General features: G+C 40.6%; 1 protein-coding gene across 2 annotated transcripts in view; it reads right to left on the reverse strand.

Annotated features, from left to right (window-relative positions):
• sntg2 (syntrophin, gamma 2) overlaps window positions 1-27,336 on the reverse strand; it is a 53,019-nt gene that overhangs the window by 9,237 nt on the left and 16,446 nt on the right. For both annotated transcript variants that reach the window (XM_065966690.1, XM_020644617.2), the window contains exons 7-11: window positions 27,006-27,093; window positions 25,812-25,900; window positions 12,242-12,366; window positions 9,282-9,411; window positions 5,752-5,790 (exon numbers count right to left, since the gene is read on the reverse strand). In XM_065966690.1, the coding sequence (XP_065822762.1) occupies window positions 5,752-5,790; window positions 9,282-9,411; window positions 12,242-12,366; window positions 25,812-25,900; window positions 27,006-27,093 (471 nt within the window). The remainder of the gene's footprint in view (window positions 1-5,751; window positions 5,791-9,281; window positions 9,412-12,241; window positions 12,367-25,811; window positions 25,901-27,005; window positions 27,094-27,336) is intronic.

Here is a 27,336-nt window from a genome sequence, read left to right on the forward strand (position 1 = left end):
ATAAATGTAATGGTCAAATAAGTAACCAGAGAGGGAAAAGCATATAGCTGTCAAATATGTAACCATCAGAGCAGGAGTTCCCTGTGCCTAAAAATGGATCGTGTAGATGGTCATCATGTTGTTGGGGTTGTATCAAGTCTACTTTGGTTATATTCTTTAATAATTATACTTAATTATTAATAATATAAATAAAATATCATTAAACTATGTTTAATCTCGTTTTGGGGCACCAACCTGTAATCAGGTAAATATAACCAAAATATCACTCAAATCAGTCTCAAATTAGTTATTTAATTACTAATATTATTAATAATGAATAACTATATTTAATAAATTGAAGGCGTGAAATCCGTACACAAAGCCTTCGCACCCAGCTTATATCACAATGCAAATACACCAGTAACCACAAACAACTGCTCTCTTAAATTATAACAGAATTTATTTAAACAAAGCAACATCAATCCAAAATCAATGAACTTAATTAAATAAATAACTATTATAAACTAATCTAAGCAACAAACATTATCAAGCAAAGGCTTGTGGAAGGGGAGTGAATGTAGGTGTGTGTGTGTGTGTGTGTGTGTGTGTGTGTGTGTGTGTGTGTGTGTGTGTGTGTGTGTGTGTGTGTGGCCTACGTGCGTAATGGCGCGGTGGTGGAGTTAGTCTCCAGATGTACGTTTACACGGGAATATGTGTGTGTTCGTAGAAGGGGAAATAAAAGAGGATAAAAGAGAATAAAAGAGAAATGCGTGCCTGAAGAGGCCGGATCACAGTCCGACTCCCGCGCCACCACTCGGAGAAGAGTAATACCCGGTTATAACGCTGTTACGCTAAACACATATAGGACGCAGCGGTCCGAAACAACAACAACAGTTTTAAACAGTTAAAACTCAGGACGCAGCAGTCCGACAAAGATAAAAATGACAGTTTCTGCTTCGATCAACAATTGTTAAAAACACTCTCTAAAGCTAATTCTGCCCAGACCTAATTAAGCCTCATTTGTGAATCGCTTTGTCCGCGATTGGTGAAGGAAAAGAGTCCGGCGATGGAGCAGATCTTCTGTCCGTCCTGGTGCAGAGGCGTCTGATGGCGGCGAGGGTCCCTTACGGCGAGAGCGGCTTCGTTGGTTCTCCGTCGAGTGGAAAGATGTCCTTTGATGTCCTTTAGTTGCAGAACGGAATAAGACCGTTATCTTTCTGATAATCTGTTATAGTCTGACGCTCTCCGAGAAACTGAGATGCGTTCACTGGACAATTCGAGCTTGGAATTTAGAACACTGCCGGCCGCGGATTACCTGCGCGCCAAAAAAACTTAAAACAAAGGAAGATTGTTGCAGAAACAGGAGGTGAACTTGGGTCTCCGAGCACTAGAAGTCAGTGCGTGGAAAGAGGAAGAACAATGGAAGTCTTGGAGTTTTGTAGCCTGGCCTGCTCCATGGGGGGTCTACCTCAGGTCCCCTCCAATGAGGAGAGAGAGGTTCCGGTCCCCCCTTACTTCACGTGTAGGTGTGAAGTACCGCAGGGGATTCTGGGATTAAGAGTCCTTTTAGGCCTCTTTGTGATCTCAGTGAATAACTCAAATGAGGCTTTTACAGGGGTGCAGGCCCAAATCCATTGTTTGACTGTCCTAAGCCTGCGTGGCCCAACATCCCCCCTTTGTCCTGAAGAATGGGATTGCGTGTCGTGGTCTTTAGGGGAAATAGGGCCAACAGTCCATGTGTTAGGAGACAAATGTTCAACACTGAGGCAAAGTCTGGGCAGACTGTCTAACTATGTCTAAAGCTAGGCATAAAACATAACCAGGCATTAGCAAAGCTTTGCTACTCAAGGTGCATTCTTTAACAAAACAAATGAAACAAATAGACAAGAGGAGGGGAGAAAGAGAAGAGTATAAGGTGTAGATTTGTGGGCTAACTCCTAGCCTGGGCAGGAGTAAGCCTGTGGGAAGGTGTTTGTGGCATGTAGGTGTGTAAATGTACATGTACATTATGTGTCTCCCTACCAATGTCAAAACACAAAACAGGGACTAGGAAACATTCATGTCGGTAGAGTGACAGTGTTGTGTTTCCAGAATGGAGGCTACACCCCCACTCAGAATCGTGGAGTCAGAATCGGGTTCTCTGTAAGCGAGGGAGACCCCCCGACATACCACATCTTTCATGCGCTCCAACTCCCTGGCAGAACTGTCAGAACTTGCTTCCTTAGGGAGCTCGTAGGAACTCCGGTTATACCTACCCTTCTGTCTCAGGCTACGGCCATCCCGAGAGTTCCGTTCAGATCTGGTAGTGATCAGTTCTCCAGGCTGGAACCTACTCTGTGGTTGAGTCCCACCTTCACCCCCCTGGCTCTGTTCTCTATTCTGCCTGTGATATGGTCTCTTATTCCTAGCACGAGGCAACTTGTTGCCCTCATGTGACACGTGACGTAAGCGTGTCTGCCAAATCGCCTGTGCGAATCTCTTGATCTCTTTCATACTAAGCTGATGTGTACGACTATGCAGGGTGACATCTGAACGCACGCAGCCATGCAGATTGTGCATGAACATGGATTTGAAAGTTGGGTTCTCTTCCAAACCTGGAGCCTCACGCCAGTGATAATCTTTGGGGGCCTCGTGCTTCTGGTGCAAGACACTGAAAGCACTAAGAAGGGCAGATGCAGGGTCAATGTAGGTGGAGTATTCCTGGCGCAAAGCATTGCAGAGCGCAGAGTACTGGTATCTGATCTCAGGCTGAAGGGTGGTCGTGAAGTTATGGACACTCTTGGAAGTTGTCTTCCAGATCAGCCTGAGTTTTTCTCTTGTGGATGCATCAGGTACCTCACTGAGACACAGGTTAATCGTTCCGAGGTAATCATCGATGCAGAGCTCTGAGTTATCTGGATCAAACCGCTCTACATCCTGTGCCATAGATTCAATGAGCCTTATGCGCATTCTTTGATCTCTGGGTAAAAGGGAGCCATCCGAGTCATCTGAGGTTTGGATAGTCCTCAGCTGTGAATCCTGCGATGGGAACCTACAGGTAGCAGAAGGGGGCCTGGTGTTATCTCTGCCTCTGGGGGCTGAGAAGTCACCCCCCTTCCTATGTGGTGATTCAAACCTGTGAAGGTGTGAAAGGGTGTCACAGCTGTCAGGGAACTGGGGCGTTTCCCCAAGGAGCGGGGCTCCACAGTCAAAATCAGGGAAAACTAGACTTATTTCCTCAGTCCTTGGGTTATCCTGGCTGCTCGGTTCTTTACTGAGCTTTTTCAGCAGGGTTGTTTGATCTCTTAAGGGGCTTGGTCCAGGATCAGAGTCATATCCTGACGATGTGTCTTGCTCCATGCTTACCTGTGCTCCCTGAATTAATTCAAACATGTCCAACACTTTCTGCTTGGCAGTTTGTAAGTGCTGACTAACAGATTTGTTTCCTTTCTGCAAGGATCGGACCTTTGGTGGGAGTGTCCCCATGAAATCACGGACACTCCTAGCCGTAGTCTTCCAGATCCGTTTCAGTTTTTCATGTGAGGACGCATGAGGCAGGTCAAGGAGACAATGGTCAACTTCTCTAAGGTAGTCGTTAATACTTGAATCTGGGCTATCTGGGTCAAAACGCTTCAGATCTTTGGCCTGAGGTTCTATCTGCCTGGTTCGCAGGCCCTGACCCGAAGGCTGGCAAGGGTCGTCCGATTCGTCTGACAAATCGTAAGCCCTGTGGTTATCACGGTAGTAGAGTTGTAACCGTGGCGGGGTTTGTGTTCGGCTCAGACGTGGCCGTCTATCATGGGACAGGTAGCGTTCGGTGCCTGATTGGGCCCGTGTCTCCTCCCTGTCTCTAGGGGGAGTAAAGCCTCTCCTCCTGCGGGGTGAGGGTTCTCTTCACTCAAAGCGTATTGCGGAACGCGGGGGCCCTTCATCTTTAATCATCCAGCTCTTTCCCGGGTGGTCTGAGGACGTGGGCGCTTTTGTGCCTGGGTCGACCCGGCGGTGCCTTCCCCTCTCCTCCAGATCCTGCAACATGTCTGTCTCCCTCCTCCAAGGGCTTGGTTCAGTCTCCCATCCTTCGTCTGAGGTTTCCTCAGCTGATCTGGGGGCTGCAGTACTTATCTGCCTATCCTGAAATCTGGGTACCGTGTCACTTCGTTTCTTCTGTTCGGCCAGTTTGCTGCTTTCATGCAGTGTTTTATTCTCCTCCTGCAGGGCCTTGCAATTTTCCTGCAAGGTCTTTAGTTTATCCTGCATTCTTTCGAAGTCGTCCCACAGGATCTGTCCTTCTTCTAGTACCCGGGCTAGCTGTTCCTGGTGTATCTCATTCTGCACATTTGATTATTTGATTTGCGCTGATAAAGGAGGAGAATTTCGCCTAGAACATCTGAAACTGTACGTGTTGGCTTCCCAGTTGGTTGATTTGCATATTCAACCAAGCCCTTTAGTTTCTCTTCACATGTGCTGAGGGTGTAGGAGTTCAGGCTGTCGAGCTGCTCTATAGGGATGTCATATCAAAAAGCAAATGAAGATGTGTTGTCTTTAACTAGACCAAGGCACTACCTTTCTGTTTAGCTCAGTGGTAAAGTAAGTCATCTCTCAACCAGTGTGTCAGGAGTTTGATAGTCAGCTACTTCAGCCACATGTCGATGTGTCCTTAGGCAAGCCCCCAAGTTTGGCCCGCTTCTTCCTCGTTGGTGTGTGAATATGTAACCATGGACTATAGTACACTTTACATAGCAGCTTCTACCATCCTTGTGTGAATGTGGTGTAAATGGGTGTGACCTGTGGTGTTAAATTACTGCATGTCAATTTCTGTAAGTCTTTATGTACCATTAAAGTTACAAACCGAATATCTTCCTGGGAAGTCCTGGGGTGTGTCCCAATTGTAATTTTTTCTTAGGAAGGTTCCTAACTGAGTGAAATTAAGCATTTAAGTGGCGGCCATGATAAGAGCCGTACAAATTCTCTAAAAGCTAAGGAAAGGTGGATGAATGCTTCCTTTATAACCTCCTTTAGCATAGGATACACTGGACCATCCTTTACGAAAGGAGATGAGATATGCCGTCCCACAATTCCTTGCGGCCGCAACATTTAAAGTGAGTCGCGCATCCGACCGTTCACAAACATTAACGATGATCATAAAGTGACACAGATCATGTAAGAGACATTTTAAACCAGATGATGTTTTATTCAATATATTTCATTCACTTAAGAATGCTTTGGGCAGTTGTACATTTTTATAAAACATTATGTATATCTTTTCTAAATGTAACAATTAATTTCATACAATCATATTTATGTTGATTTATGAGTGGACAGGAAGATGATGGTTACACTTTTGTTACTCGTAGCCTGGTACTCTATATTGCTTTTATTTCAATCTCAACCTTTTGGTAATTAGGATTATTTCACCGGCAAGAAGGCACAGGGGAAAGTTTTTTAGATTATCTTTTTGTAGTCCATTTTCTGAACATTGTAGTTTCACCGCGTAATTAAAATCTGTCAATGCATTATTACAACACCTAGTGGTAATGCGGTCAGATTATCAAAACAACAAGATCACCTTTCCCTAAATCCTTTATGAACTCTCCTAACATCTTTCCTTAACCTCATGACGTTTTCCCCAGGGTTAAGGTAAAGTGGATAGTGAAAGGAGATAGGAGGGACAATCTGGATGCACCCCTAGATCATTGGTGTGGACGGCCTGCTGCTATTTATGTATCTAACACATACTATAAGATGACTGTTGTGCTTGGGGTATTTCATTAAGTGGAGTGAGTGTAAACACACCTGATCATCTGATGAGCAGTATTTGTTGATTAATTGTATCTATGAGAGAAAAAGAAATCAGTGTTACATAATCGCAAAACACAATCATATACATTATACTACAACAAAAAGGTATCCTGACCCCCTAAAAGAAAAAAGAAGAGTTGAACAAGACATGGGTTGCCAGACTAATATAAATATCCTTAATATATAATATCCAGATATTAAAGATATAAATATTCTCAATGAACCAAAAATACTATATGTATATACAATAATCTTTACTCATCACTTTAGTTAAACCAGACATTATACTTTTGCCAATCTCAGACATTTAATCAAATAATAACCTTTATTTCATCAATTACTTAAACTATTGACTGTTACATCTTCCCCAAGGTTTTAAGCCAAAGGACTCCTGACAGCCTCAAACATACTGAATATGTGTAGATCCAAAGCAGCTCACAAAGACTGCGCTGACTTCAGTAAGCTGGCTTCAACTAGCTTCAACTCTCACTTAAACCTCAACCCTGTCCAAAGAACCCATGTCTCGACAAAACTAACTCAAGTCAGACTTGAACAATTGTCATGTGTGTGGTTTCCCAGGATTAATAAGTAGCCCACAACAGCTGATTGTCGAAAAGATACAAAGTCTAAATAAGCTTTTCTGCAGTTGAAATAATGAGGGCCACACCCTGAGAACTATCTCTGAGAATGTATCTGAAATGTAATTTATTATAGCATGATAAAGCCATTGAGGTGTGTCACCCAAACAAACATCTAAAGAGTTCAACACAGCAATACAGAAGACAATACATAACACACTAGAGATAAAACAACAACAAAAAAACAGAGGACCAACCAAAAGAACAAGAGACAACAATAAAGTAAGAATTACAACCCTAAACTAGGGTCAGTCTATACGAACAGGAAATAAACAGTGCTGACATTACTGGAATCATATCTGATTTAGAACAAAACAAATAAGCAAAATGATAACAAAGAATGGATATTTAAAGGTAACTAGTCGAAAGGAGCGCAAAACAAAAAACATTTTTTTCTCCCTTAAACTCCCTTAAACACAAAGGGGACTTTACAGAAAGTATGATCAGACTCTGAGTGAATAATTAACAGTAATGATTCAAATTAATACATTTCAAAACAAAAAAAGATCAAGATGTGTTTATGCTTTCTTCTATATAGTTAGGAGAAGTGAAATGTTGTGTATTCTCATGTTGATCACTAGTAATTAAACAATCATTGATAGTGGTGAAGAAATGTGACTTTGTTTGTGATGACAGCCCAATTGGATGGATTTGATATTTGATATAACTACGAACATATGGACACAGAAGACATGGAAGACATGCAACCTGAAACAGCAACTCCCCTTTTAGGTCCCAGATAAACTGGTGTGCTCATCTTCCTATCTTCTAGTGTCTGCTTGACCTCCTCTTGTTTTCTATCTTCATATCATTCTTTTCTTTTTCTTTTTATATTTTGATAAATTCTTAAGTTTGAGCTCTTATGTTTTACTTTTGCAACTTTGATATTTTTCCTATTTTTCTACGACATATTTTTCACTGCTCAAACATGTTCCTTTTTGTTATTTTTGAACTAGTTTTGGACTTTTCTTCCAGTGAAACGAACCAGAAACGCAAGTAGTTTTTTTTTTAACTTTTGCACCTGCAAGTTAGGCCAAATTGCATTACTTTGGAGGCACTCAGACAACTCTAGTAAAGATTTCTGTTCATCCAACTACAGCTTTTGAAAACCAGCATCTGGAGCAGTGCCTGCACTCCTGCCTATATATAAAGTTAAACTCCAGAGACTTTACTACCTTCTCCACTATCACCAAAGACATTTTCTGGATATTACTTTTCAAAACAGCAACCAAAGGTAATGAGATTGATTATTAACAAATGATCATTTCTTTGATTTCTTCCTCAACGGAGGTGGGTCTACTAACAATGCAAAATCGTTAATCATTGATTAGAGGCATATTTTTACACAACATATTATTTTGGTAGGAGGAAGGGTGTGGAAGGAATGTTGTGTTTCCTTATTTTCATATTTGATCAGCTTTAAATCACTACAACCTCTAGCCCAATAGTTGCCCAAAATGAGACAGACCGTGTATGGGACACTGTGGATTAACTCCTGCCACTATATGCCTCTTTACCAAATCAGGTTTAAGATGAAAAGCATGTAATGGTACCCCCGCAAACAGCATAACAAATAACCCACAAACCACGGATTTAGAGTAAACAGCAGCATGCCTTCCAGAATAATGGACTGTGAGGTTCCAACTGACAGGGAAACCTTTCATGACAAAAGGAGCATACACATCAAGATCAAATTTAACTGAAATATCCTGAGTGGGCAAGGGTAGGTTACTGGGCAAATATTCTCATTAAATCTTAAAAAGCATTGAACAACAACAAGCATCCTTATTGTATCTATTTAGTGTCTCTTACAAAATAGCATGAAGTGATCCTCCACCATACTGGATGAACGCTTCAAAACATATGTTGGCCCTATAAGGTGTCAAAGAGTCAAAGGTTCTAGGTAATACTAAACTAACTAAAACAATAACTTATATATTATATTATATTTAGCTAGCTATTATACTCCCCCTCTAAATAGGTTATGGAGGAATTTATTATTCATACTTTCAAGACAGCTGTACTATCAAAGAGCATTGGCCTTCAGTATTTCTGCATCCTAACAAAAAAGACACAGAGTCATCAGTGTGAGAATCAGCGGAAATTAGAGAGAAATCCAAATGAGTAGTACCGCTGTGCATTTATGATCGATTGTCAGAAAAGGACCATTAACACTAAAGCACTCTGTATTCCATCTGGCTATGAACATTTAATTTTAGCATACAAAGGTAAAAACAAGGAGTAACACATATGAACTGTTAGACACACTACAATATAATATAAGCCACTAGCTGAAATTGTGTGATTGTTTTAATCAACATGTTCAATTAAAACAACCTTAGGTTGAAATCCATATTCATTTTTACAAAAGATGACCTTTGGTACCCATTGCATTATTCTCCCAGAGACAATCCCCGGTCCATCTGTACATATTAGTTTGTTAGCTTGATTTACATTTATGGGCTAGTTGAATTACAATTATACTTGTTGCATATGAAAGTGGAGGTGTCCGGGGAGGCATCCTGTGGGACATTTTAGACAAACCAATTAGGGAGAAACCTCAGGTCACCTACTGGTCCTTTCAGTCCTTTTACTTCTACATGGTCAGCGCCCTTCCACCAGGAAATATATTTACCCAGAATGAATGCCTACAGGCAGTGACAGATAACATGTTTGGAGGGGCCCCATGCTTCAATTATAACAAACCACTACTATTGCACCATGGTCTGGAAGCTGAACAAAACTGAAAATCTGAATGAAGATGTCAATAATACTCCACTTATTTTGATCCCCTGACTCCTTTCTCAGTTTTTTGTGTACCCCTTATTTTCAGACTTTCAGACAGAGAAACCCAACCAAACCTTTAATGTTCAGAGACAGACTTACATTCTCATGTTTCAACTCATTGATATTAGTAGATATTACTTGAAGCCAGTCAGTGCTTTCTGCTGCAGAGCAAAATTGAAGAATATTGGTTCTGTCGTCATCCAAGACATAAACTTCAAAACAGTTGGACCTAGAGGAGCAGAGAGGTCATAATTAGACATGAGATGTGCAGACAATGACAGGCAACATCGCACAAAGTGAAGCTGTTAGTTCTTTCTGAGAGAAACTAAACCCTGAGAACACTTTTTTTCCAGCTGAAACCATACAAATATGGGTATTTACTAGTGTTTTTGACCAATTAGTGTCGGACTCTTGACATTTAAGTACAACGTATTAAAATGATAAATTGTGTGTTGTAAATATACAAGGTGAAATACACACTGCTCTCTACAGGATTGAAACTCTGATCAGAAGGCAGTTGTGGTACTGTATGTATTTTTTGAAATTCCAGGGCAGATGCACCAAAACTCTGGGGTCATACCCTTTAAGAAGACTTGTACTGTATTTCAAGAAGCAGTTTCTTTCTTTCAATATCTTGACATTTTACACCTATCAAATTATCTTCAAAACACAGAAGCTGCCTAAACCTAACCCCTACATATCGTGTGAATGCTCACCATATTTGCATGACAATCATTCTCTAACCTTATTCTATTTTTGAAGGTTTCAACTGTTTTATACACCTTAATTTCTCTTCACAATAGCAGGGCAAACTCAACCTTACAGTTTTCTAGTGATATGAACCAACCCAATTTGCAGTATTACAGAGACCTGTGCATCTACTTGCATGCCTTGAAGGGGCCCTGCTGCTTGGCCTTTCAGAGGGAATGTACCTTTTTAGGGATGTATGTTTTAAATAACTACACAAATACTTTCTACCTAAAGCATACTTTGACAAACACATAGATTGATTAAATCAAATCAAAACAGAACTGCCTTTTTTTTTTTAAAAGGCTCTGTTTGATTTTGAAAACAATACGTGTTATCCATAGTAAGGCACGTAGCGGACATGATTGACAGGTGGGCGCTTATGTAATGGTTCGTCAAGAGGTTTAAAACCCGCCTCAGCTCCGGCTCAAAGCCTGACGTTAGGCTGACTGAAAGTTAGGCTGAGACAGGATTTCAAGCATCGTGAAGGCTGCCGATGAGCCTCCGGAGACCCCTGACAAATGACTTCATTGTATTTTCAAGCCAAAGAAAACACAAATTGACTATTTTTATATTAAAGCATTTCATCCATTGTAACATATCAATATGTAGCTTTGTTAGTAACCTATTGCTCCACAGCCTTGCTTGCATTCCTCTTTCTCAACCAGGAACTGTCAAACAGAGCTGAACACTGCCTTGGGCTTATATGGGGGTGTGCAAAGTGGACACCCCCACTTTAGAGGGGTGTTAAGGTTGTTGAGATGAAATATCTTATTTAAATAACTGTTTAATTATTTACTCAACTGAAATGTATTTTGATATGATTTTAGCCTGACTGCAGATATTTTGTGTTGATGCAGAATGTAATACTCTCCTGAGACTAAATTGATTTCCAACCCCTTTTGGGGTTACATTTTCGAATTTTCCTAATTTTTGAGCCACTCGGACATCCTTACAAGGTACCTTTCAATAGTACCTGTATTTTCCACAGGATATGGCAGTCAGCATGGCTCCCTTTGTTGAGAAAAAGTAACAGAGTACTAGCATCAAAGCTAGGCTTAACACTGCAGTAGAAAGAGTCATTCTCTGTCATTTCAAATCAAGCCTTGGTTGATCCTCCTCGGATGGCAGAGCTCATGTGAGCTGCATCTGGTTTCACCAGCATTTGCAGCGAAAGGTGACCTAGCCACTAGTTTATTCTAAGATTGTTGTTTCGTTAGGGCCTTTATGAGATTAGAAGTACTGTTCTGCCGTTAGAAAAGTTTTCTTTCCATCATATAGCCTACAACTGCTCTAGGAATACACTGTGCCAGACTCCCCCGGGCCTGTTCGATGGCCATGTCTGGCCCATGTATTTGAAACACAAGAACATCAGAGCAAAAGTATATTGTTGTCCTTTACCTTGAGGAGGGAAAGTAATGGTGGCATTTCTGAGAAAGGAAGCTCACGCCTGAATGAGCGTCAGCCATTGTTTACATATCCTTTCAGCAATCTTTCATTCTTTCTCCCAGGATGCTACTGTGACTTTAGGAAGTGTTGCGGTAACATCAGGACAGGCCTAGTGAGTAGTGACACTACGACACACAATGCACAAAAATTGAGAATGATGGTTTAAAGTTAGTATTAGTTTACTTGTGAATAGTTAAAAAAAAAAGGTCCTACTTATCTCTTTTACATCTAAGTTTAAATGTAAGACTGTTTAAGGAGCACAGTGGGACAAAGAGGTAGACTTGTTATAACATATTCATACAAAGAAGTTTAAGAAGACCATTACATTGAGGGCCACAGAAAAGTAGAATCCAGCATGTAGGAAAAACATTTTCTTCTGAATGGAGCCAGCTGTGAAATTGTGTTTTTTTTTTTATTCGAGTGATGTTACTGTCCTCCAACCTTCTTTTCTCCAGGAAATGAATGAAGAAAATGAAGTATCCCTTTAAAAGATACAATCAAAACACAGCTTTAAACATTTACAAAAGCAGATAATTCTATCATCTCCTTTGTGTACCTTGTGATAATGACAGTGTTTTACTCAAACAAAAAAAATTGATAAGGTCTTCTGGTGAAGACCGTACTGTATTTCTAATATGCTTATCAAACTCATGTTCCGCTGCCAGTGTCCTGACACATTGGCTTTCCAGGAGGGATTTTCAAAGGACATAAATATTGGTTGCATAAAGTTGCATTTTAAGAAGTTTGTCTGTTCACTGATATTAGCATTATAATCTTCCATGGAAATGAAAAGTACTTACAACAAATGTGTCGGTGAACTGTGCACCTAAGAGGTGAGTTTTATCAATCTTGACAACCCTTACCTTAATTTATCTGTGCCAGCTTTATATCTCGAGACTCTTGCTTTCATCAAGGGTATGGAGATGGCATCCAGCCAGCGCTTCTCATACTTGGGTTCATTAGCTGAGGGTGAAGGAGGGGATGAAGCCTGCATGGAATATATGAACAGGACGATTAGCTCTTCAAGTCCTATTTATGACAGAGGTTCTGGTCTAGATGCAACACTTGCATGATAAATATGAACAAAGATGTCATTTCAATGACACTGATGACAGAAAAACAAAGCAGACATTTTGGGCAAAATTGGACCAAAATGAGCTTAATTGTGAAAGCACTTATAGCCAGACACAGTTAAATTAAATTATGTGAATCTTCAGAGCATGCATGGTATGAATCAATCAATCAATTTTTATTTGTAACAAGTAACCCATAACAAGTGTTATCTCGAGACACTTTACAAAAAGCAGGTAAAATACCTTACTCTTTGTCTGTTAACATTACAAAAGAGCAGGTAAAAAGACCTTACTCATTGTTATGTTACAAAAAGTAGGTAAAAGACCTTACTTATTGCTATGTTACAAAGATCCGGCCTATCCATCATGAGCACTTTAGCAAAGCAGCAAAAGTTACAGTGGTAAGAAAAAACTGCCTTATTAAAAGGCATAGATAAACAGCACTATAGATGCATGAGTAATAAAAGACAGAATTTAAAATCCATTGTTTCAATTTTATCATGCTGCAGAAAAGTGATGGCTGACAAAACAAAAAGCTGACAACATTCTGAATCTCTAACCCATTTATCCAGAGTCTATGCAAAACAAAATCAATCAATCAATCAATTTTTGTTTGTATAGCGTCAACTCATACGATTGTTCTGGCAGGCCGTCAACCAACAATCTTGAGGAGCCTAAGAGAGCTCAAGAGCTCCCAGGAAAGTAGGTGGTTAGTGACTGAGATTTACAGATAGATACATGCAGTAATATGATGTACTGAATAAGCAAAGAGAGAGAGATGGAGGAGAGAGAGAGAGAGAGAGAGAGAGAGAGAGAGAGAGAGAGAGAGAGAGAGAGAGAGAGAGAGAGAGAGAGGAGCTCAAGGTGCCAGTTCCCCCAGTAGTCTAAGCCTATAGCAGCATAACTAAGAGCTGGTCTACACCAGCACCAGCCCTAACTATAAGATTTATCAAAAAGGAAAGTTTTAAGTCTATTCTTAAAAATACAGACTGTGTCTGCGTCCCGGACCCTGGCTGGAAGGCGATTCCAGAGGAGAGGAGCCCGATAACTGAAGGCTTTACCTCCCATAGTACACTTAGAGACTGTAGGTACCACTAGTAGGCCTGCATTCTGGGACCGTAATGTTCTCGAGGGGCAGTACGGCACTAGTAGCTCCTCAAGATAAGATGGTGCCTGGCCATTTAGAGCTTTGTAAGTGAGAAGAAGGATCTTGAATTCTATTCTAGACTGTATAGGGAGCCAGTGCAGAGAAGCCAACACAGGAGTAATGTGGTCCCTTTTCCTAGTTCTAGTCAGTACACGAGCTGCAGTGTTCTGGACCAGTTGAAGAGTCTTTGCCAGAAATTTGCCAGAGCACCCTGACAAAAGAGAATTACAATAATCCAATCTGGAGGTAACAAATGCATGAACTAGTTTTTCTGCATCATTTTGCGACAGGATATTCCTGATCTTGGATATATTCCGAAGGTGAAAATAGGCTGTTCTTGAAATTTGCCTGATGTGAGAGCTAAAGGACATATCTTGATCAAACAGTGGTGCTAGATGCCAGGCTGATGTCATTAAGGACAGTCACATCACTAGAAAAAGTCTCTCTGAGGTTTTTAGGGCCTAGCACAATAACTTCAGTCTTGTCTGAGTTAAGTAGCAAAAAAATTCTGGTCATCCAGGTCCTAACGTCCTTAAGGCACGTTTCTAGATTACATAACTGACTGGTGCCATCAGGCTTCATTGATACATAAAGCTGAGTATCATCTGCATAACAATGCACTTATAGCCAGACACAGTTAAATTAAATTATGTGAATCTTCAGAGCGTGCATGGTATCTGAAGAAGAGTATTTCTAAGTGGTGTCATGTCAAGACTTTCCAGTGCTACACAACAAATCCATCTTGTTAGTAATACACTCTTTAAAAAATACATTGTGAATATCAAAATCTGGGGTCCATAAATTTTTTTTTTTTTTTTAAATAAACAGCTGCCCCTCCCTTATGGCTCATATTTTAAAAGAAGTCCCTCAGTTGAGTGTTTAGATGCTTACAGTACTTCTCCACAATCAGACAGAAAGCAATTGAATCCAGCTGCAAACATTATGGATGTTTTTGCTCTGAAATATGAGTATTGCAATATGCTTTGTGAAACTGACCTTGATAAAGGGCAGATAGCAGTGGCAAGTTATGTCTAATTCATGGCACCATCAGTGGCCTCAACTTTTTTATCAAACCGATGAAGAAATTCTCTATGTGACATAAACTATCAAATAATCCTAAAACTGAATATGCAATATGCTTAGTTCCTTTCCTTTATCTCATGGGTTTTTTGCACAAAAAAGCACATCGTTTCTTAATGGAACAGACAGCCAAGAATAGCTTCCATCCAGATATGTTGAAGTAAAGATCACTATTTTGTTTCCTTTCACTTCCTCTATTTGCCTACTGCACCTCCTTTAGTACACTTCCTGGTTTCCCCCTTTCTCCCCTCCCCCTTGATTGGTTACTGTTTGCACTCTGTCCCTCATTAGTTAGATTGAATTCACCTGCTCACTGATAATACAGCTTATGCTGTTTTTTAAATCCTATAAATCTATAAACTATAATCAATTCTGTATTGTTAAAGTTAACAAAGTTTAGAAACAGAGTCAGTGACAGTGCATTGTAACACTCAATATCATCAATATGATCCAAGTCATAAGGCCAGTTAAATTTACTGAAATAACTTACATAATAAAAAGATTCCATAGCTGACACATTTCTCTTTGTTGCAATCAAGTCATATTACTTTAAACTGTATACTGCTTTGACACTAGTGCATAACACTTTGTGCAGCAATGTTGTGCCAATTGTTGCTATAGACCATTTTCCCATGGTGGCCATGTTGCAGTGACATCACACTTAATGTGGGAAGCACAAATGTTGTTGTCTTGTTTTACTGTTATGTTCCAGGTTTAAGTCCTACAAATTTGAGCAACAGTTTTCATGTTAAAGCTTAACGATTCACATACAATGAATACTGAAAATCTGGAGAGAAATCAGATCATATTATGAGCTGTAAAACATATCTATACATTTGCTCATCTTGAACACATTTAAATAAGAATGAGGTAAGCTCACTGGATCTATTTCAAGCTAAATGTCTTTCAGTCTTTCAGTGAAAGCTGATATCACAACAGCAGCACCTGTAGTGTGTTAAACTGAGGTGCATAAACCTGAACTGAAAGAACTCAACTGAGCCAGGTGCCAACTTATCACTCAAAGATGTTCCCCTATACAAAGTTGAATATAGCTCATGGCACAAAACTTCATGTACAAATACAGAAAACATGTTCATAGAAGTAAACAATTACACTATTACAACAAATAGTATGCCCTCCAGGATTATCTACACGTTTTCTTTGATCGCTGCTGCCTTAAATGACTTAAATGACAGTGTGTGTGTGTGTGTGTGTGTGTGTGTGTGTGTGTGTGTGTGTGTGTGTGTGCTTGTGCTTGTGTGTGTGCATGTGTGTGTGTACGTGTTTAACACAACACAGTACACATCCACTGATAAATCAATATACAGTATCTAAAAAAGAGAACACAGTAGCTGTTCTGAAATCCCTCCCACTGATGCTCATTGAAAGATACATGGATGGCATTCAGAATAGTTTGAAATATATGTGGCAAGTTTTTAACCAGTTTACATTTTTATTCATAATATCTGGGTGTATAAATGTTAAGGTTGGAAATACATTTTATGAGGACTTGGGTTCAAAGGTGACTTATTAATTAATTATAAGTTGCTTCGCTGTAGCACTCTATTTTAATCTAGTTGTTTTGTTAAAAGACATGAAATTCATTTGAATATTAATATGTTTCATTCATATTGGCTCTGTTTAAAATACATGGTGTATACGTTGTAATAGATTACATTTAACCCTTTACAGGGCTTCAGTGAACACCTTTTGTAAGAGTATTAAGAATCTTTTAGGAGCTATTTTTAGTCATTGCATTTATAGAGACACACACACCAAAACGGAGCGTTCTGAGAGAGCTGGTTTATACAGGGTCACAAACCTCCTGTGGTGTTTGGTTCATGTTATATTTTGACCGAAGCACAGCACAGATGTTTTATTTAAACCACAGGGGACTGTTTGAAAAGGTCGAGAAGGGGGATAATATGTTCTCTTTAAAAGGAGCAAAATTCCTAGAGCAAGCTAAGGTATTGTGGACAGCTGCTTGCAGCCCCTCTTGATATGTTTTGTCTATGAAGGGTTTAAAGAAACACTGTTTCTATTGTGAAGTCACTTCAGTTCTTTACTGAAATAATGGAAATCAGCCTAAAAAAACATCAAGTCACTAAAGTGTCACTTAAGAGCACATTGCTTAACTGCATTTAGAATAACCATGGCTATATGAAACACTCAAACTTTTGGAAAGTGTGGTAGTGTATATTACTAAGAAGCAATGACTGATTTCCATTATATTTATTTTGGTATGAAAGCCAGGATTGTTGCAAAAACAATTAATATATTTCATACTTCACAATTGATTTAAACAAAGTCCCAGTGAGACTCCTGAGAGTGCATCATAAAGCATTCATTTTCCAGAGGCATATTGTGTTGACTGGGCCACATTTGAATTCAAATGACATCACTTGATGAAGAAAAGATACGTTAAATGTTATCTATTCTAGTGAGTTACAAAGCATTCAAATGAGTAAAGCTTTAACAACAGGTTATCCTTCCTGAGAGACGATCTGTCACCACAATAACCCAGAACTCCTCCAAAAGATGGCAAACATGTACAGTAGCTACTGTTTCATTATATACAAAATCAACTGCCTTTCCCTCAGATCAAAATAGGGTAACATATTTCCAGAGTTTTAAAAAGCCACTGGATGAAATGTATTTAAAAAAATCCATCAGCAAAAAAAAACTGCGTAGAACACGTCATTGCTGATTCAAGTCGATTTCTCACCACTAATTATTACACTTCTATTCTAAAATTCTTATAACTTGCTCCATTTATGTCACCCTATAAAAAACTAATACTTAAGTGGAACTCTGGATAGAGGATGATGAGGATACTGCCTGAATGATTACACCAACACCTGCCTCTATCAAATACCTGGAATAGGCCCACATTGATTGAAACCAAAATGTTCTTCTTAGCATCAGTCAGCTGTTGGGGTTGTATCAAGTCAACTTTGGTTATATTCTTTAATAATTATACTTAATTATTAATAATATAAATAAAATATCATTAAACTATGTTTAATCTCGTTTTGGGGCACCAACCTGTAATCAGGTAAATATAACCAAAATATCACTCAAATCAGTCTCACATTAGTTATTTAATTACTAATATTATTAATAATGAATAACTATATTTAATAAATTGAAGGCGTGAAATCCGTACACAAAGCCTTCGCACCCAGCTTATATCACAATGCAAATACACTAGTAACCACAAACAACTGCTCTCTTAAATTATAACAGAATTTATTTAAACAAAGCAACATCAATCCAAAATCAATGAACTTAATTAAACAAATAACTATTATAAACTAATCCAAGCAACAAACATTATCAAGCAAAGGCTTGTGGATGAGGTGTAAATGTGTGTGTGCAGATGAGTGTGTATGTAGATGTGTGTGAGAGAGAGAGAGAGAGCACAAGATGGTGGAGAGAGACAATGCACCATGTGGACAACAAAGGAAGCCGTGTGGCTACCTTTTGAAATAGTTTGAGCTCTCTGAGCTGAGTTCAGTAACTGTTACTTAAACACCAGAAAGCCAGTGGCCGGACTTTGATTCAACGGCGGGTACACTGGTCTTTCTGATTGTGAAAGCCGTTGACTGAAGGTAAACTAGCATAGCATTAAACACATAGACGAGCACAGCAGTTCATTACAATAAAACAAATGCAGTAGCTTACAACAGATAATAAACAGAATGTGACGTGTCGTCAACAATGATGCATAATTATCAGTGGTTATAAAAGAAACATAACTATTTCTGAAACTATTTCTGCCCAGACCAAAGCTCTTACTTGGGGTAACTCCTGGTGATCGTTGCAAAGTTGGTTAGATCGTCACTCTGTTGAATATTAAATCAACAGATTCAGGCAGGTTTCCTTCGTGGCAGATGTAGGAGGAGGGTAGCGGGATTCAGATCTTCGACCAGAGCGCTGCTCTATAGGGTCTTCTGGTTGCAGGAGCCGAGTTCTTTATGTGTCCTTGTGGATTCAGGGATCAGTGGGCTTCCTTCAGCGCTCCTGTCCAGTTGCGTTCAATGACGTCATACGAAAAATCAAAGGAAAGAAACTCTACTTTTTGCTCGAACCTGATAGCATCTGATTGCGCCCAAAACTCCTAAAAATATGCCGTGGAAGTAGTCAGCTGAATCCTCTGATGCTTGAATTCAGCATGTGAAGAGCTACCTATACTGAGCAACCTCAGCTCTGGAGTTTAACCTATGTAAGTCAAGAGGAGGAAAGGGTTTGTCTCGAATGCTGGAGTCCATCATATGGAGAGGGTATCCTCTGGTGTCGGCAGACCACACTTGAAGAGCAGGAAAGGGTTTGTCTCGAATGCTGGAGTCCATCATATGGAGAGGGTATCCTCTGGTGTCGGCAGACCACACTTGAAGAGAAGGAAGCAATGCCTGGTGATTGCTTTTAAAGACTGGAGCTGCCTGTGGGTTTACCTCAGGCCTCCTCCAATGAGGATAGAGAATTCAGACACCCCCCCCACTTTTCACACCTATTTGTTGGTTTCTGTTGGGGGGTTGCTGGGCTAAGACCCCTTTGTTCAGTTCCCTCCAAAATACTCTAGTCAGGCTTGAGAACTGTGATACAGGCCTGAGTCGCTTGTCCCATGCACATGGCTGAGGCCCAACATCCCCCCTTTTCGTGAAGAGCGAAATGCAGGTTACGATCTTCAGGGCAGCTCACGGACCAAACAGTCCATGTGTCTGGGATGGAGACACATCCCAGTTTTGCAGTTCCTTAGGGAAGCAGTCCATAGGGTTAACAGTTCAGAGATATTAGAGGCATTTTGGTCTGGGCAGACACTGAGGCAAAGTCTGGGCAGACTGTCTAACTATGTCTAACACTAGGCATAAAACGTAAACAGGCATTAGCAAAGCTTTACTACTCAAGGTGCATTCTTTAACAAAAGAAATGAAACAAACAAGCAAGAGGGGGAGAGAAAGAGAAGGTTTAGATTTGTGGGCTAACTACTAGCCTGGGCAGCAGTAAACCTTTGGGACAGTGTATATGGCATGTAGTTGTGTAAATGTGTATGTATTTTATGTGTCTCACTACCACTGTCAGGTCATAAAACAGAGAGTAGAAAGCATTAACGCTGAGTGACTTTGGTGGGTTTTACAGTGGAGGCTACTCCCCCCTCCCCACTGTGGAGTCAGAACCTTGTTCTTTGTAAGGGCTGGAGGCTTCCAACTGTCTAATCACCTCTGTCACACACCTCCGGATCATGTTCTCCATTCCCCCATCAGAACCTGCTTCCTTAGGTAGTTCATGGGAACTCTGATTATGCCTACCCCTCTGTCTGGGGCTTCGGCTATCCCGAGAGTTCTGTTCGGGTCTGGTGGTGATCAGTACTTCAGGTTGGGAACTACCCTGTGGCTGGCTCCTTCCTTCACCCCCCTGGTTCTGTTGTCTATTCTGCCGGTGATGCGGTTTCTTAGATTTATTCATAGCATAAGGCAATTTGTTGCCTTCTAGTGCTAGGTCACTATTGTGTTTCCAAAACCCAGGACGTATGCGTGTTTCCCAAGCCACCTGTGCAAATTTCTTGATTTCTGGCATACCAAGCTGATGTGTTCGGCAATGCATGGTGACATTGTAACGCACACAGCCATGCAGATTGTGCAGGAATAAGGACTTGAAAGTCTGGTCCTCTTCCAAACCTGGAGCATTACGTCCCTGGAAATATGCAGATTTTAGGCGCCGGTAATAATCTTTGGGTGCCTCATGCTTCTGGTGCCAGACACTAAAGGCTCTAAGAGGGGCAGATACAGGGTCGGTGTAGGTGGAGAATTCCTCGCACAAAGCGTTGCAGAGTGCTGAGTACTGGTCTCTGATCTCAGGCAGGAGGATAGTCATGAAGTCATGGACACTCCTGGAAGTTGTCTTCCAGATCAGCTTGAGTTTTTCTCGTGTGGATGCATCAGGTAGATCACAGAGGCGCAGGTTGATCTCTCTGAGGTAATCATCAATGCTGAAATGTGGGTTACCTGGGTCAAACCGGTCTACATCCTCCGCCAGGGATTCAATGAGCCTTATGCGCATTCTTTGATCTCTGGGTGGACAGGAGCCATCCGATTCATCCGATGTTTCGGAACTTCTCAGCTGTGGACCATGCGGTGTGGACTTGCAGGTAGCAGGAGGGGGGTTGGTGTTATCTCTGCCTCTGGGGGCTGAGAAGTCACCCCCCTCCCTATGTGATGATTCAAACCTGCGAAGGTGTGAATTTTCTGCCAACAGGGATTGGATGTGGTTCTGCAGGGCTTCTTTTTCTACTTGCAGCTGGGTTTGCTGCAGGAAGGACTTGCGTTGGGAAAGAAGGAGGAGTTGCCCAAGAACATTCAGGATTATGCTTTGGGGTTTCCTGGCTCGGTGGTTGGCCTGATCAACGAGCTCCTTTAACTTCTTCTCACAAATGCTAATTGAATAGCTATTTAGGTCGGCTATCTCCTCTAAGGAGAGGTGCGTCAGACTGGCAACCGTTTCTTGCAGTGCTGCGTCGTCTGATCCAAAAGGAGTCTCAGCTCCCGGCTCACCTAGGGTCTTGGTACACATTTTACGTGATAAAATGGAACCAAAGTGGATTACTGTTAACAAAACCGCTAAACTAAACAAAGCTAGATCGACAGCAGAGCAAATCTTATCTAGATTTCCCAACTGATCACTGCAGGCTATCCTGGAAGCTAGGAGAGGGGATTCACACCTCAAGTCCTCACAGGAAGGGAGGAACTCACACCTCTCAGACAGCTGGCTATACAACAATGATGAGGTTACACTCTCATCTGGCCAAATGGCTCTCAAACAACAAGGAGCACCACAATCCTTTAGTAGAATACTTCAGGATCAACTGTGAACTGAACTGAACTGAACTGTGATACAGGCCTGAGTCGCTTGTCCCATGCACATGGCTGAGGCCCAACACAGCCAATGAATAATGTACTCTAATGTTAGATGATAAAACTTTATTAATCCCCAGTGGGGAAACTCTTTTGCCACCAGGGGGTCATTCCATGAAGCAGGATAAGCTGAATCCTCGCTTATTTCTTCAAATCTGGCTCATTTAGGTGGGAGTTTGGATCCATCACCGTAGCTTATATGAATCCTATCTGAGTAACCATGGTAATTTATGCTGGTGAACAAGTGTGCTCCGGACCAGGCTAACAATCAAACTTAGTTTAGCTGTGGGTCAAAGAATGTCCGACGTGTAGAAAAAGACTCATAAAAGACGGTTCAGTCAGGTGAGTTTCAGCCCTCACATCACTCATGTCATGTTATAATAATAATAAAGATCATACAACTCTCAGCTTTATTCAAAATCTATCATGAATAAAAATATTAATTGTATCGTAAAAGTCACACATCTAATGCAACTACACGTGAGAAAACATTTTTAAAAAGGTCTTTAAAGAACATGATTTTATAAAAAGACTTATATATAATTCACATCCCACAAGGACCCCACATATAAATGGCATCTCCTTTTATTTATTATTTTGATAAATATTGGAATTTAACATTTTATTTTACATAAAAACCCACATAGGTAAGGACTTCTAATTACTTAGAATTATTACCTTAAAGCAGGCTATGCACAGACTCAATGTGCACCACCTCCATTCAGACACTGCTGTACCTTGATGCTGTGCAGCTGTAACAGAGGTCTGATATTGGACATGAGTCATTTTAATCTGTGTAAAGGTTTTATACTGTAGAGACCCCAAATGGACGCTCTGAGATCTGATTGTGGAGCAAAGGCTCATGGGAAGTTTAGTGTCCAGTTAAGAAAAGTGTGTGAGCACATGAGTGTGAGAGCTGTTGCAGGTGTTAGATCTTATAAGCAGCTATTGGATGCTTCAACTTCTTTCCGGTTTTTAAAGAATTAAATTAAGTATCTAGCATTAAGTCAAATGCACATAAACCTGAAACATGCATAACTTGCACATTTAGTCTGTCTGCATTTTTCTACCATGCCATCTCTCTGGCTTATTATTATCTGCAGTAGAGCTGAAGATCTTTGCCCGAACCCGACGGGACCCGACGGTCTTAATTTCTATCATTTTACACAGGCTCGGGCCGGGCTCGGGCTTGCGCAGTAAATAAGCGGTTAGGTGATGCGCGAGAAAGATGCGGAAATGGATGACGAGGAGGTGAAACGGAGGCTGTCCTTTGGGGATTACGTTTTGGTTGCACTGGCAAAAAAAGCAAAGTCTGAGGTGTGGAAAAGTTTTGACCATGTGCATAATGAGAATAATGAGCCAGTGGGTTATGTGAAATGCGAAAGATGCGGCATTCTGTTAAAGTACGACAGCAAAACGACAGGGAATTTGTCGCTGATAAGGCATGTTGACCAAAGCTGTTCAGTACCTGCCACTAGTGCCCAGGATCAACCTACTATCACATCATTTATTGCAGCATCAAAACCCATCCCTGCAAAGGTGAAACAAACGGTGACGGAGAAGTGTGTCAGCTTTTGCTGTAAAGACATTAGGCCTTTTAATGTTGTAAATGGCGAGGGGTTTGAAGAGCTGGCGCAAGAACTAATTAATGTCGGGGCTGCGTATGGGAGGGTTCCCGTAAACTCTGTTATTCCCCGCCATGTGACAATTGCGAAGAGGTGCACTGACATGGCAGAAGAAAGGAGGACAGCTTTAGTACAGAAATTTAAGACTTTGTTGAAGGATGGCACAGTCGCAATGACCACAGACATGTGGACAGAGGATTATCTGAAAATTAGTTATTTGACAGTCACATGCCATTTCCCAAGTGAGGATATGGAACTGGTGAATAAAACCCTGACAACTACGATGTTCCCTTTGGAAGAGGCAAAGACGGGAGAAAATATCAGACGGGAGATACTGAAACTACTGGTTTGGCCTTGACGCTTCCTCTCTCAGCAAAATTGTATGGGTGACGGATGAGGGGTCAAACATTAAATTAGCTCTGCGGCCATATCAGAGATTGGACTGCATTGCCCATGTCATTAATACGGTACTGCGCCATGGACTCGACATTGCCAAGTTATCCAAAGCCGACGGTGCTCCGGACATATGAGATACCATTTCTGCTGCTAAAGCATTAGTGAGGTACGTTAAACAGTCGGGGTTGGCTGCGCAACTGTCAACAACATTGCTGCAAATGGGAGACACTCGGTTCAGTACGGTGTGGCTCACGCTGACTTCTATACAGGCCATTTATCATGAGCTCCATGAAAAGCTGGGGGAGAGCACAAGCATTGAAAAAATAGCACCGGACACACTGGGCTTTCTGAAGCCGTTCTATGAAGCACAGCGGGAACTTGAGGGAGACAAGTATCCAACACTTAATCGTGTGTCTCTGGTGTGAGAAACTGAAACGCCACTGTCAGCCCAATGCCCTGGACTCCCCTCAGCAAGCTGTCGTGCGTAAATGGCACGAAAACTGGCTCGCACGTAAAGTAATAATACAGGACCTCCACAAGATCGCAACATTCCTCTGGCCAAAATTTAACCAGCTGAGGATGTTGTCACACTCGGTCAGGAATGCCGTACATGCTCATGCACGCACTCTTCTGCAAGCCATGGCTGCAGGTGCACCAGATGTGGAGATTCGAGACCCAGAGGTCTCTGGAGTCCAACCCACTCGAAAATGTACAGCAAGCTGACTGGGAAGTTGACGAGGTCACTCGCTACATTGAAACGGCTGTCATGGAAAATGAACTAGATGTTCTTGGCTGGTGGAAGATCAACAAACCATCCTACCCAAAACTTGCAAAATTAGCCAGATCAGTACTATGCATCCCGGCCAGTAGCAGCAGCAGTGAAAGGGTTTTCAGTGCTGCTGGACGCACCATCAGTGAGCGCAGGACCTCGCTGAAGCCATCTACAGTGGATTCAATAATTTTCCTCCACAAAAACATGTAGCCTAATCTTGGTGAGTAAAGGTTTTTCAAATTATAACTAAATATTTATTGATTATTAAATGCATAATGTAGACGGAGTATAAAGGCTAATGTTGGCATTATTCTTTTATTCAATTTCAGCTGCTGTTCACTGTCGTGTTGAGGCTGGCCCAGATTGTGGAGAGAAGTGGCGAAGCAAATCCCGCTGAGCCCTTATCTTTATTTCGTTATTGCCAAATACTTATCTTAGTTTAGAATTTATCTTGATTGAATTTGTTAAGAAAGACAATTTTTTTATGTAGACCTATTTAGTGCTGAGATGTTACGATGTTACAGAGGACTTGTTTTATTTCTTTGTTCCAACTTCCAAGTGGCCTATAACCTACGTTATTCATGAATAAATGATGTTAAAAAATGTATAAATGACCCTTTCTTGACAAAAGGCAAAAGAGCTGGATGCGTGTGCTCATTTGAATGATGTCGGGCTGTAAACGGGTTCGAGCTTTTAAAAAGCTGTCAATCAAAATGTACTTGTCAGGCTCGGGCCGAATTCTGTCGGGCTCGGGTCTTGTCGGGCCTAACTTTTAAGGCCCGATTACAGCTCTAATCTGCAGTTCTTTTTTTTAAGTAATACAATCTGTACATTTTTCGAACAGCTCAATCAGCAGCGTCGGCTTAGCTGTTGAAAAAAACGGCGCTCTAACTCTCCCCTCTGCGTGACTCATTTGATCGTCTTTTCATTCATCCATTCATTTGGGCTTCTTGTAAACCTCGGGTGCGTGCAGAAAGCGAGACTATGCAAGTCTGACTTGAGTCAGTCCTGATTCATTAAGGCTGGATTGCGTTCATGGAATGACTTGAGGCTTAATCAGGAGATGGAGTTAGTTTCAGTCAGACATTTTCAAGTGAGTTTGACTTTCTTTCACTACGTTGAATACCCCCCAGGTCAATTCATACACACAACAAACAATATAGACAAAACAATCACAATACACAAAGTCAATAAATACATCCATCACTCCAGTGAGATTTTAACATGTGTAAAAGAATACGCTACAAAGTCCAGACAGCCCATTAGGCTCATATGTCTGCACAGAATGTGTAAATGATTTCATTCAGTACAGCTGTTTAACAAAGGTCTACGGCATAGTTGTGATGTTTTACAAGCACAACCCTATATTGTAAATAATTCAAACACAATTAAATCAACATTATACATTAATCAAATAGTTTTTTCTTACTATGCAGTTTCCATTTCCATTTAAGTGTAGGCCCATGTCATAAAGAGGACAGGACACCCGGCTGTGATCAGTGGACAGTCCAGGAGAACCTGATAAAGAGAATCACTGCATTATTCAAAGGTCCTGAGTAATAACTTTACATTTAGTTAGACCTTCATTACATGTGTCTGATTTTTATGAATGATCAATAATTAGAGTAACAGCCAAGCCATGGTTGCATCCAAAGCGTAAAATTTGAGGGTTTTTTTTGTTTTTTTTACTTCATTCTAGTGCTTTGTTTTCAAGATATACAGCATCCAAAACAAACAAAATGCTTCTGCTTTGATATGAAATTGGCTTGATGATAGAAGACCTGCTTCCTGATTTGGTTACCATCAATAAGCAGGTCCTGTTTGTGATTTCTGTCATGAAAGAACAAAGGATGGCTCAAACACAAATGGACTTGAACCAGTGGAACAACAGGCAACAAAATAATATTCATTGTCCAATTTTCAAGGCTGGATTTATTTAAACTGCTATATATGAAAATGTATTTTTAATATGACAAAGCTTTATGGTTAGGTGATAAAGCCAACTTCCTTAATCTACAGCCAGTGTAAAACATCAAGTGACATTGAGTGGTGAAATCTTCAACTAAAAATTTAAATTAGTCAAATTAAATTGACTACCAAGTTAATTTAACTGTACCCTTCATTTAACAGATGAAGTTACCTCTGCTTATGGAGAAAAAAAAAGTAAAAATAAAGTCATTATATATTTCTGGGGGGATGTAAATTAACACAGAGTATTCATTGCCCATTCCAAACAGTGGGATCTTTTAAGATCCACTGTGAAACCTATATTTTACAGAGGACTTTGCTTCTACTAAGAGCTCGGAGCAAGATTTGAGCCTACGTTGGAACAATCTTAGTTTGTGCAACACCCTCAATGATAGTTGTGTGTAAACCCTTTCCTAATTTATAAATGATGTTCAAACTAGGCTTCTTGTGTGATCTTACACAAAGCTGGTGCAACCCAGGGATATTCTTTTTTTCAGAGTCTTTCTTTCATCTTTTCAAGCTGCTGATGGTCACTACAGGAGCAGGGGATCACAACACTTACTCTACTTGGCTCAGGCAACTCTGCATGATAAAATTGCTTTATCGCTTGATTAAATTGCATTAATTGTTAGTGTTAATGCTATTGAACTCTAACCTAGAGGCAGTTTTAGGAAAGATGGAACTTCTCGCAGGTACCGAACAGTGATGGTGACCTCATCTCCAGCAGTGCGCAGCAGGTGAACCTTTGGGGGAAAAAGAGAGAAATATCATGAGACATGATGTATTACACATTTTAATCTAATATAAATAAAATAAACCACACAATATACAAAATATCACAAGATGATATAAGAGGATATAATGATACGGTAAAGCCTAATAGAAGTGCCTTATTTATTTATTTTCAGTTTATTTGTCGAGGACCATACATGTTGGCATTGTTACATATGCCAACATGTATGGACTTCTAGCCATGGCTAATTTGC

Source organism: Labrus bergylta, chromosome 18, assembly GCF_963930695.1.
Source record: "Labrus bergylta chromosome 18, fLabBer1.1, whole genome shotgun sequence".
Classification (NCBI taxonomy): Eukaryota; Metazoa; Chordata; class Actinopteri; order Labriformes; family Labridae; genus Labrus; species Labrus bergylta.